General features: G+C 39.1%; 1 protein-coding gene across 15 annotated transcripts in view; it reads right to left on the bottom strand.

The window, feature by feature from the left end:
* Positions 1-13,054, bottom strand: part of PDLIM5 (PDZ and LIM domain 5) — a 129,853-nt gene that overhangs the window by 49,386 nt on the left and 67,413 nt on the right. For 9 of the 15 annotated variants that reach the window (XM_087735845.1, XM_087735853.1, XM_087735851.1 and 6 more), the window contains exons 4-7: positions 8,247-8,289; positions 6,467-6,891; positions 1,741-1,758; positions 1,273-1,445 (exon numbers count right to left, since the gene is read on the bottom strand). In XM_087735845.1, coding sequence (XP_087591971.1) covers positions 1,273-1,445; positions 1,741-1,758; positions 6,467-6,891; positions 8,247-8,289 — 659 coding nt within the window. The remainder of the gene's footprint in view (positions 1-1,272; positions 1,446-1,740; positions 1,759-6,466; positions 6,892-8,246; positions 8,290-13,054) is intronic. The other 6 variants (XM_087735849.1, XM_087735857.1, XM_087735859.1 and 3 more) reach the window with 3 other exon arrangements.

The following is a 13,054-nucleotide window of genomic DNA, read 5'->3' as shown; positions in this document are numbered from 1 at the left end:
AGCATCCAGTGGGTTTATACCAGGTGATAATCCAAGCGTCTGTTTGCAGACAGGCTGTGACCCATGAAGGTGCCAGAGGACTGCACATGGGATAATGTAAATTCACAGCTTTGATTTTAAGTTTGGCAAATCTAGTTGCAGTCACTTTCTTATAGTATTTGTCAACATGATTAATTCATCAGTACTGGATGACATATTATTTGACATTCAGGTCTCATATTCTGCCCTTAAAAGGATTAATGAAGAGAATCCAAAGATAGACAATGATCCGTTAATAGACTAGCGCAATGCTGGACCAAAAAAACAATTGGGTAACTGTCCAAGATCAGAATATTTATCGCACATGGACAATAATCCTTATTTGGGGAGATGGTATAATTGGCTTCTAGAGTAATTCTGCCAGAGAATCAATAGTTGATTTAATCAAATCTGCCCCTGGGAAGGGGGTCCGATTTCCTCACTCTCTTCTTTATTGTAGCACTAGCTGTGAAAAGCAGAAGAATGAAATAATCACCTCTGCATTAGCTGCCTCAGTCTGAACATGACTGAGCTCAAATCTCCTCATGGCACTTCTGATGGCTTTTACACACCATTACAGATCTCAGCCAGTGAATTATAACTGACAGCATAATATGAAATTAAATTTTACCATAAAATTTTATGACTGGGAATGACCTTCCCCACATCATCTGTTCCAGTCCAAAGTACATGTAAGCACACCATAGCATAAACAGAGGATGGAAACATGACCTGGGGATAAACTGAGGAACTATGGATTTATGCTTCTGATTGGTTAAATCATTGCAGATCACATACCCTTGTATGACTATCAAAGATTTTCTACATGCCTGAAAACACCTTAATTTTTCTGGAGCATTAAATTTGAACAAGAATGTCACCATTCTGGTAATACAGGAGAGGAAAGAAACAACAAATACATATCTGCCAATGTCTTTGGCAGTAGAAATGCAAATTTTAAGATTTATCTAAAATGTAGTAATATTCAACTCAATCAGGAATAATGTCCAGTAATGTATATGTCCTGAGCTATTTAGCAATTGCAGGAGTTTTACAAAAAATATTTTCCTACTATAGTCTTCCCGAATTTTTTTTCTTTTAAAGAGCTCACCAAAATTCTGCCTACTGGATTTATTACCCAAGAGAGAAAATGCAAGAGATGTGACTGAATCCTTTTACTATCCCCCCCATCTTTTAAAAACACCTATCTGTCCAAGACCATTACTTTTATTTCATTTACATCAAACTACTCACTGTGATCAGTGCCAGTGATTTGGGCAAGGATGCGGAAAGAGCGGGACTGGGTGGTGCCTGTCCTGGGATGCCAGTCTTCGGTATCTTCAATCAGTCGCTTCTTGCTAGCATCGCTATGGGTGGGTGTGTGGTAAAACTCTGTATAGGTGTCCACAATGTGCTTCCGCGGGGGGCTGCGTCAAGGAGAGGAGAGAGCAGTGAGTGAAAAAGCTTCAGAGAGCACCTGGGTAGGGGTAGCTACAAAGACATGGACTTTTCACAGCATTTAAAGGCAGCTTCTGCATTTGGATGCAGATGTGCAGCAGTGAGCTCTACAGGCACACCTGAGCACAGATTCAGGTCTCTGAACCAAACACAGCTTTATAATTGCTCTAACCAGACAGAAATATTTTCCCTTGTTTCACCGCTGGAAGATTTGAAACAGTAAAAGACAGTATTATCAAGACATTTACATGTTTAAACCTTTACCGTTTGGGTGGGTTTTTCCTTGGAGGAGACAGAGTAAGACACCAAGAGAAAGTTTTCCCAGCATAAACAGGAAAAGGAAAAAAAGAAAAGAAAAAATCAAGTCAGAAAGTTGAAATGGAAGTGCAGCTAATTATTCTATTGAATTAGTTTTGTGGGAAAGGGCACTAAAATCCAATTAACAGTGATATTCTTATTCTACTACCAAAACCAGAGCACAGAACTCCCATACTTAAATTAAACTCACAGTGATTTCCTTACAGGGATGATAGCGGAATTTGTTTTGGTAAAGCAGGGTAGTCTACTTAGTTCAGATCAGGTGCCCCTTGACAAATTCTCCCCTTGGTTCACAAGAAGCAAAGCACTAGCTGTGTGCAAGGGACGCCCAGTACACGCCAAGTCTTTTGCGCTTGGCAAAGCCTGGATCAGAACCAGGCCATCTGAAAGCGTAGGTAGCGATGTTCTGGAGCATTACGTGGAGATACTGATGCTCAATACCCTCTCTGAAAGTCAAAAAAGTGGGGTGATCGTTTCAGCTGGAAATTTTTCCCACAGTAACCTACGTGCTATTATCAATCCCTGCACTAGCAGACTTGCAAGAATACAGGATTTTAAAGCTTTGCTTTCAGTAACTGATGTAAAGAACATGTAAAGGCACTGATCAGTTTAGGAAAAGGGAACAGAAGATTCATTCTATATATATTACTCCTAAATTCTACATTTGTTATCCAAAAGCGTTAACATTTAAGACCCTTTAAATGTATATTTATTTTTACATTATTTACAGGAGATTAACTGTGCAAAACTAGCTCCTAAGACATAACAGTTCTAATAATAATGAAAAAAAAAAAAGAAGAAAACTTTAAAAGTCACTTTTATTTTTGCCACTAGTTCCCCACTGTACTTTTAATGGCCAAAGTATTTCTGGTGAAGAAAGGTGGAAAATATGAATGAGAATGATGTAAATTATTGTCAACAAGTAAGGATTAGGCCCATTCAATGGAATGCATTAGTAAATACTTAAGCTTAAAAGAATACTTAATACTTCAAAGAATTATGTGAAAGGTATCATACAAAATTATATCAAAAGATTGATTTTATTGACACACAGTATTAGTGAAGTACGTGTATCACATACCAAAGTTACTAAAAGCGGGAGACGTATAGAAACAAAGACAGTGATATTTCCAGGATGGAGTACAAGAAGTACAGAGAATAATGAAGTAAAGCATCAAAACAGTTAATAGCAAAAATAAAATCTGAAAATTAAAGCAGTAATCAAAGGTGTGGAACTACATGGAAATGTAATTATTTACATGCAGGTGACTGCATACTAGCAACTACCACAGTGAAATAAGTAGTTTTTCACATTTGTTGAAAATGGTATTATAAACAAAATATCCCACTGACTTCTCTTGGGGATCCTACTGGTCCCTTTTTTAAGGCTCAAGAGTCTACTGGTAATGACTCATTGAGGCAACAAGGTGGTGCCAGAGACAAAGGAAAATCCAACGAGACGGGCTTTCCCTTAACTCAAGCCCTGAGGCAAGGGGAGAAAAGACAAGCCAATAAAACCTAATCATATTTATCATCCCTAACACGTACAAATCACAGTATATGGATGTTACTCTTACTTTTGTTGTATGAATTCAGTATTTGGCCCTTCATTCCATAGTCCTCAAACCATTTTTTGCTTTTATACTGTATCTCACCATTTACTAGTTGTATTACTAACACCAATTAGCCATAGGTGCACCAAGAATTTATCAATACGCACAAACACCACACAAATGTTTTGTGGAATAAAAAAAAGCTGCAAAATTTAACACAGTGAAAAGCAAGATCACATCATGTCCAATGCAGACAAAACCATTTACTACACTAAGAAGTTACTAAGAAAAGCTGAAGCTGTTTTGCAAAATTTAAATATAGAACTCTGTAAGAGCTATAATTTTGCAAAACAAGAATACATGCTGGTTATTCCAATAGGAAAAACGACCATAATTCAACTCCAGTGCTGTCGATACTAACTTTGTCACTGTTGTTATCTGCAAAGGAAAGAAAGTATTTGATGTGTTAATACATTCTTTGCTTCTTGAAATATTATAGGAGTTTCCAAATCCAAGCTCTGGTAAAGCCATATATCACGTAAGTCAAACTTAAAATCATCAAGAGAACCTACAAGGGAAAAATTAGCCCAGCTGAGCTTAGACCAAGTGAAGTCTGTGGACATCTTACCTGTTTTAAGCAGCAGGCACATTTTCACGCAAGAGTTGGCAAGAAGGTCTTGATAAATGCGTAACTGCATGCAGCCTAGTGAAGGCAAATTGCTTTCTTTCTAAGTCAGGACTAAAAAAGGGAAACAAAAGTTCCTCCCCCATCGTGAAGTGAAGGCAAATAGTTTATATCCTGAGTATGGTTTGAGGGGGCCAGGAGGAAGGAAGGAAATTCTGAGTATGACAGGGTGCAGGTCTGAAGAACTGCATTTGCTCAGCAGTGCTATCTGTGAGCAAAATACAAGTTGCCTTGTTGTTTGTCGGGTTTTTTTGGTTTTGTTTTTTGGTGGTTTTTTTGAGAAAATGAGTAATACAAAGCACAGAAGTAAAATGGAATTTATTTCAGACTGATCAATTATTCCAAACATCAATGTTTATGATATTTCATAAATGTAATTGATTCCATTTTAAATGGGGAGATAGCTAAGCATCATTGTAGAAATGTAATTTTTATAAGTAAAACTAAGTAAGTAGTGCAGTGGCAGACCAAGATAATCACTTTAGGGGTTTTTGTTTGCTGGTTTTTGTTTTCTACCTTAGGACTGCAAGAGAGACGGCCCAAACACACTACTTCAAGAAAGATAGCAAAATAAAGTAGGTTTTTACAACTCTAAAATTTAGTTTTCAAGCTTTCCTGAACTAGATCTGCAAGGTTGGCAGCAAGACAGGGATTTCTTCACCTGTCAGCTGATACTCTTCAGCTGGTATTATTCATCCGCTAACTGTAAGGTAGGGCACATAGAAGTGCTCACCCTGTCATCCCATCTTGATTGTCAAGTGCTTACTCTTTGCCTGCAGCACTTCCTTCCAGGAGACTTAATTTTGTTGCTATTGTTCCTCTTTTTCAGTACTAATTGCTGCTTTTGAACACTCCTTACACAGTTATTTGCTAAAACAGCATTCCTGGAAAGATAAGAGATGGTTTGCCACAGTGTATTCAACAAGACTATCAGCATCAAGCAAGTCCTTGGGATCTCCCAATTTCATCCCCCTTCGATGTGGCGTGGACTCCTGCCATCAGCTGTTTAAAAAAGGGCCGGAAGTTACCATGACAACGGTGTGATATAAAATGCATACGGACTGCATTATATGAGTCCACATATGGAAAGTATTCACACTGCAATATAAAGGGAATTGGTACCTGAAGAAGTTTATTTCCTCCATGAGAAGCTCAACTGAAACTGCAGTTTATTCTGTATTTCAGTTGATGTGGATGTTTATTGTTTATCTTTCTGTAGAGTTCTTCATATACTTTATATACTGAGAGAATATCAGAGGAGAGAGGCACTAGGCCTATTCCTCCAGCCCCTTTCGTTTGAGGGATGGGAAATAGTAACCACAGCTTTTGGGTTTTAAGCACAGGTTTTACATTCTTAAGATCAAAGAGAAACCTACAGTTCCCCTCCTGCCCGTTCTATTACTTAATCCACCGGACGCTGCTGCTGGGCACAGAGGCCAACTGGCATGGGACCGCTCACGCCCAGCTTCTCTCCCCACGGCACAGCAGCCACTGGGAACTGCTCCCTGGGGCGCTGCAGCTCCCAAGCCCTGCCCAGAAATTTCTGGGAGAGCCCGAGGCAGCCCCGGCCAAAAGCTGCCAAAACAGGGCAGCGGTGCACGTCCGAGTGCCCAGGACTGCTGCTGGGCTCAGTTTCATTTACTAGTCTGTTGTTTACTAGACTAGATGCTACACCAGATACACTATAAGCCTTTTATGCAGCCTTACAGTCCCTTAAATGTTAGGTCTCCGGTATCCACTTTAACATAAACAATTATTTGAATATAAAAATGACTAAAATTTTAAATCTATGTTGCTTTTTTAGGGTAAAGGTAACATTTAAAGTTGAGATATGTACATTATAAAGCTGCAAAAAGTCTGCTCAACCCCACCAGCTTCCTTGAATGCATCTTAAAGTTTCTTGGTTTTGTGCAGAGAAGTAATGCAACATCTGTCCCTTTGCCTCCCTTCTGGGACCTTTCTCCACCAGTCCTGCCAGGGCCACAGTTGGTCTTTCAGAGCATCTCATTCCCAGTCATCACAGCACCTGCTGACCCTTCTTGACAGATCTCTCTGCATTTTTGAGTGCCTGCTGCTTTCAGTCACCATATCGGGAGTCAAAATACACAGTGAAACATGGACATCAAAATTAATACCAGGCTTGTTGTAAGGTCCAGAACAAATCATGATACAGCTTGTGTAAAGCATTTTGTGGTCTGACTCAATTTAGCTGTGACACTCTATAAACTGATATAATGTCACTCCTGGGAAAAACGATCACCGAAAGCCTGGCTTGGCCCTTTGAAGCATCCCTTTTAAGATGTGAGTCCTTCCTCAGAGATTCGCTTCTGAGGACTAAACAACTCCAAGTTGTGTTTTATTTAGCCCTTAAACAAGCCCAGCTTTTTTCCTGCGAGGAAAGACCCTCACAGCAAAAACAAAAAATCCCACCTACCCATTTTGCTGTTTACTCTCCCCCTGGTTTTCTCTGAATCCTCGTCGCGGCCCCTCGGCTACATCCTGGGCGCCGTCGCCGGCAGAGGCGCTCGGGACGGCATTGTGCGTGGCGGGCTGCCGTGGGACATTAACTGCAGGTTTAGCAGCGCTCGGCGCAGGCGACCACTGCTCAGCGTTAGGCTTGGCGTTAACATGCAGTCCAGGCGCAGCAAATGGGGCCGGGGTGGCAGCCACAGGGGACGGGGCCGCCACCTGGGCCGGGGTGAAGGCGGAGGATGGTGATGGGATGGAGGTGACTTTGGAGGTGGTTACGGCTCCAAACGGCCTCGGTGTCTTATTGTAAGCCACGCTCGCCGTGGCAGTGACTTTGGGTGCAACAGCAGAGGCAATGGGCACAGGCTTAACTACTTCTGTAGGTTCTCCCTATGTGAGATGAAAAACAAAAAAGAAACACACAAAACCACACCAAACGCATGCACATTCCTCAGCAGGTATTTTTGCTGCTCTCAGGGGAGATAACCCACCTAGCGTGAAACCAAGAAGCACAGAAGCAAGCTTTACTGAGACTGCAGCCATGAAATATATGGAAAAAAACAAGCCATGCATTTTAGGAAAGGGAATGATCCAAGCATGCACAATCAATATGAAATCCTGTGATGCTAACTCCACTCATCATATCCAAAACAGACACCCCACGAATCAAATTCAAGACAAACTGAAGAACCACTCTTGCAAAACCCACTGGGTAACTCATGTGGAAAAAATTAGTGTTTTTTATAAAAATCCACATTCCACCTCTCAAACCCAATTTTAGATATGCGTGTTCCCCATACACAAACAGCATGTGCATGTGTACACACACACTGTATATACTGATCTGTTGATACGGCCCTTAAGAGCAGAACCAGAGACCTGGAGCTCATTTATTAGAGGCCAGTGCTTTGGGACACAGTGAACTTTTCCAGTTGCATTCCATCCATGTGCCCCAACATCTTCATATACCCTGTTCAGATCAAAACACTCAAAAAAATGTGATTCTTTTTTTGCTTTTTGTTTTGTTTTGGGTGTTTTTTATTTCTTTTTTTTTTTTTCTGAGAGCTGTTTTAACATGGTGGTTCTCAAACTGTAGCCTTTCAAATCACGGTCAGCAGAAGAGTAATATACTATACATTATTTATGTCCACTGGAGAGGATTTTCAAGTACAGGCCATTTGTAAGCATTTTCAGGTTTGCAAACAGCCTTCTTATCAAAAAGGGGGGTTAGAAACTATTGCTTGAGAACATAACATCAGAAGGACTGGAGAACAAATAATACCCCAAGGCTCTAAGGAAAGTGAGACGAATTGTTCTTTAAAACTCTAATATTTAGATAAGCTTCTTTCAAATACAAAGGAAGATTTCAGTGCCCATTAAAAACAAACACACACACAAACACCACCACCCCCACCCCCCAAACCTTACTACTGTTTCTCTCTTAGGGAAAGAGGAAAAACTTCCTCTCTTCCGAGAGTTGGAAGGTAACATTTATTCACATTTTTTTTGAGGATAATCATTTGCCAGGTCTCTCAATGCTTTTTTTTTGGGGGGGGGGGGGGGGGGCGGGGAATGGATCACTCAAAGATTCAAATGCTGCAATACTCTTAATGAAACACATGGAAATCAAGCATGTTATATTGAAAGGAAAGTTTGAATGACAGTGCTTATCAACAACAGGGTTTGACAGATGGGTAAAAGTTAGTGCCACATGCTACATTTCTTGGTTGTGATGATCAACATACCTTTGGTACATTAACAAGATCGGGTTTTGGTACAGAAGACACTCTGGAAGAGGAGAAACACATAAATAATCATAAAAACCAAGTTCTTTAGTGTTTAAGCATTTCCCTGTTCCAACTCACCACTTCCACCCACAGATATATAATATATTTCATTTTGTTTCCTCTAAAGGAAACAAGAAGCATTGCCGTTAAACCTACAACATTGTTGTTAATATAAGGAAAAGGCAAAACCAAACTGGATTAATTTACCCAGATACAACATTAGGAACTCTAGCATCTATCATCAAGTACTATTTGATTTATAAATTCATAATACCGTATCACCAGTTAGGAGACTTCAGCTCCAATTTGCTTACTGGTTTCCATCCTTTCATAAGAAACTATGTCACGTAACTCAAAAGCTCTGGTCAGATAAATTGAATTTTAAACAGCATATAACCTTTATTCAGGCTTAAAACAGAAAGCTTCCTTTTAGAACAACAACAACAACAACAAAAATCCTTCTGAAGGACTTCGCAAATTAAATAATACAGAAACTTTTTGCACAGTCTTTGGTCTTCAAAGGTAAGGTTAATGTCACTTGAACTTCACAGCAGATAGCAAAAAAATTTCTTCCAAACAATGGGTGCACTGAAACTACTATGGGGTGGTGGGAAGGAAAGGAAGTATCGCAACCAAAAGGATGAAGAAGATAAAGAATTCACAGATTTTGTTACACCTAAAGTGAACTGGCAACATGTTACAGGTAAAGGCATCTCACTTGATTGGTTTTTTCAGCTTTGCATATACTTATATGCAAAAATACACACATACAAAAAATTAGAAAACAAACAAACCCAAACCAGCAAAAAATCTGACACACTAACATTTCGTCTGCAAGCATTGCTGCTGATAGACTTAAGTTTTTTCATGCTGTTTTGGTGGAAAAGTAGCTTCCTGCCACATTTCAAAACATTTCTGGCCATATTTGGTAGCTGCTCAGCAAAGCTGGCACTCTTAATGATCCAAGGACCAGCAATCATATCCTGCCTGAAATCACACAACCCCAATTTCCGACGTATCTTCTAAATAGGGTTTTGAAGAACTGAAGCTGGATTCTCATGTCCAAAAGATAATTTGCCAGGGAGGCAAAAAGTTTCATTTAACCAAAGATCCCCTAACAGAGGCTACGATTTAAAACACCTCTATTGTATAAACCAGCTTTTCTATTTCTACCAGAACAACAACATGGAGAGCTAGATTTGAATTAGGCACACTTGGTCCATTTAACAACGCCTTTTTTATTTTCCTTTTTTTCCTCTTTCCCCCCCCCCCTTTCTTTTTTTTTCCCTTTTTTTCCCTTTTCTTTTTTTCTCTCTCCCCCCCCCCCCTTTTTTTTTTCTTTTTATTCATTACATTCAAAATGTTTGCCCCTTCCCTGAAAGCCATTTGGCCCTCAGGGCTCATCAGATTCCAGCAATAGCAATCCTGCTGCAGGTTCAGTAACTAACTTATAAAAAGGGAGATGCATATAATCCATATGCTATGTTGGCAGAAGAAAAGAAAGAAGAAAAATAATCTCATGAAAAGATCATCTTCTGCACTTTGCCTTCACCATTTGTGCATTGCTGCTGACACACATTATGTCCACATCAATAGAGAGAGGGTTTTGCCAGCTCTGAGGTACAGGTCTGTTCTCCCCTTTCTCACAGAGCGTGCAGCCTATGAGAAGGCTGACCTCCAGCCCTGCAAAGTACTGGGGTGCATCATTAATCACTCCTAATTGCAGAGTTGTCAATTTGCAGCAACAAAGGAAACGAGAGGGAAAAAAAATGCCACCACATATGGAAACTTTTCTTTCTTTTTTAAGACCTGAGTTAGAAGGAAACATGCATCTTGCTCCGTATCTTAGGCATATGTTTTTTAATAAAGTAACTTGGAAAGTTTTGTGTATTTATTAAGCTGATCTAACAGTAAGAAGAGAAAGACGTTCATTGTTCAAGTCAACTACCGTATCTCATGCTTGAGAAAAAAAACTTCTCTTTGCTAATGCTGGACCTTGAAGTTCCAGTCTCATAAAAGGAACACACTTAATCATTTTGTTTTTACAAAATAATCAAATTTGGGTTTGCAATGGATGAGATTGCTCTGCATTCGTCAATACAGCACTGCACAAAAATTATTTCAAACCGCTATTTCCAGATGATCTGAAGACATACTCTTCAAAATTAATCTTCAAAAATATCATACAAAACGAAGAAAAAGAAAACAAGGGTGAAAAAAAGACTTGATAATGGAAATGTTCCCAATGTTCTTTTAACATTAGAGTCAGACAGCACAACATTACTTTATTTCCCCCTAACATACTTGAAACAAGGACATAAATTTGTGTGTCCCAGACATACTTCAAACAGTTTAACTTGGCCTTGTTGACTTCAGAACATAATCAGCCTAAAATCTGTGATTTATCCCTTATCGTATAAAGAAAATGCTCATCCAGCAAACTGAGCCACCAAGATCTGAATGTGAAAAATGCATGGTGGTTAGACAAGACAGTACAAAAGGAAATGCACACTTCAAGCTGAAAAGCAAAACACATCCAACACATACATTTAAGAATACTTCCTTCAGGGCTATTTCCCTTAGGATTTTGATAGATACTACCAAATTGCATAGCAAAAAAATAATTAAACTGCAGAATCTTGTACATTTTCTTAGCTGTTAGCACTTCGCTTGCCACCTAGTAATTAAACACATTAGGATTTCATGCTGGTTTGGTCACGTTGAATGTATGAATAACTGATGATAAAGGCTTTCCAAATGAGATGACACACTTGCCCTGTTACTACTTACTAGAAAAGCAGGATGGCTTGAAGTAGGATATTTTCTGAATGATTTAAAACTAACAGTTCAGTATATAGGTTTATGCAATATTTACAATAATATACAAACAAAGCAAAGACAGAAAAGCTTGGTATAAATGCTTATTATAAACAACTCACACAAAAGACCTTGGCAAACCATTACAGTTTTGAGCTTCATACAACTTATTATAGACAACAAAAATAGAAGCAGCAGCCATCACTTACTGACAGCCTAATACTGAAAATGAAAGCGCACAAAGTTTTTGTACAGGCTTCTACATCATTCATTTACTCTTTCAGGGGAAAAAAAAAAAAAAAAAAAAAGCTATATTTAGCCTGTGTAAACAGTTCTTTTTGACCAAACATGATCAATTTGCTCTCTAAACATACCACAAGCCATTCCTCTCCGATGAATACTTTTGTGACATTTAATGCAATTCAAAACATTCCAACTTCCAGCACAGCCTTATTAGGAAAATGAATTAGTCTGGTCTTCACTGTGAGCAACATGCCCAGCAAAAACTATTCATTCTTTAAATTCTCCTTTTATTCATTCCTTTTCCAAGTATTTCACCCATTAAAAAACAATACACAAGCAATATAATAGAATCCTTCCATAATTACTAATATCTGGAAAAAAACATTATTAAAGCTAAAGCCACAGTATTTCATGCTTCTGCAATGAATACAATTTGATACATCATCTCTGAAGAGCGATCATCAACAAAAACACTCTAATCTCAATAATTAGTGTTATGAAATTAAATTCAATGCAAAGCAGGATTTTTTGGCCAAGTCTCAGCTGTCCTGTTTGTATAATCACACAACAGAGGCCCAAACTCTCAGCCATTAAATCCCTAAAGCTTCACTGAACCTAAAATCCGAAAGACATTTCAGATTCGTCTCTCCTCTGAACTCCATTTCAAGTCCCACCATCCCCAGTCCTTCTGCCCATTAGTAAAGGGACTGTACTATAGTCATAACTTAAAAAGCAGATGCTGAACTCAATGGAAAAATCACAAGAAGGTAACTGTGCTTATGAGTCCCTCTATAAAGAAGGGGAGCCCACAATACCAGTTTTAATACAGGTATTGCATTTGGGGTTTTCCTATCTCTGTAACTTAAAGGATTGCTCATCAACTCTGGTGTGAGATACAACAAGAAGCTGCAAAACCTTCATTCCTGGGAGGAAGGACAGAAGGAAGGACAGATGGATGGAAGGAAGGAATTTTTCCCACCTGTCCCATTTTCAAAACTAACTCCTTTTTCCTAGCTGATCAATCAAGATACAGGTTTTGGCAGCAGACACTACATCCCTGAAAAGCCACTGATCAGATCTTCCTTCTCAAAACCTGATCTTCTAGTGGTTTTGCCACTGTAGTCTGCAGTTCTGTTTGTTTGCTTCATTTTATTTCTAGAGAGCAGTCAGTTGACAGGGCAGAAAGCTAAATGCATTTGCCTTTCATAAATTAGCCAACTCATGCAAAAAGATGACAAGCAGAAAATCATTTAACATATATAATAAACCATTACTTTCACTAGGGGTTATCTGAAGAAAAACAAATGCAGATGTAATTTAAAGCACAGAAAAAGAACAATCCAAATATATTTCTTTTTGTCTTAGACCCAAGCCCTTTCTCTAGCACAGACATAATTCATTTCTTACCAACCTTGCTCTGCCTCACAACAATGGAAAAGCAAAAACATTCTTAAGCTTGCTTCTTGTTGCAACTTATACACCATCAGAAACGGCTGCCTTAGATACACTAACATACATATAACTACGTTTCCCACAGTTTTGTAGAAACATACACACTGCCCCGGGCAACACCAGCTGGCAAATCAGCATTTCAGCAATCTTGCCAGGACAAGCACCTGTGGCCTAGAGACTGCAAACCTCTGCACATCCCAATGCATGGCAAAGCAGAGGCAGCAAAATTATCACTAAGTACTACTCAATGAGAA

This window comes from Nipponia nippon, unplaced genomic scaffold (assembly GCF_047370975.1).
Source record: "Nipponia nippon isolate SJK-2023a ecotype South Korea unplaced genomic scaffold, ASM4737097v1 scaffold_6, whole genome shotgun sequence".
NCBI lineage: Eukaryota > Metazoa > Chordata > Aves > Pelecaniformes > Threskiornithidae > Nipponia > Nipponia nippon.
Note: the sequence above shows the minus strand (reverse complement) of the source record. Positions and strands in the feature narration are given on the sequence as shown.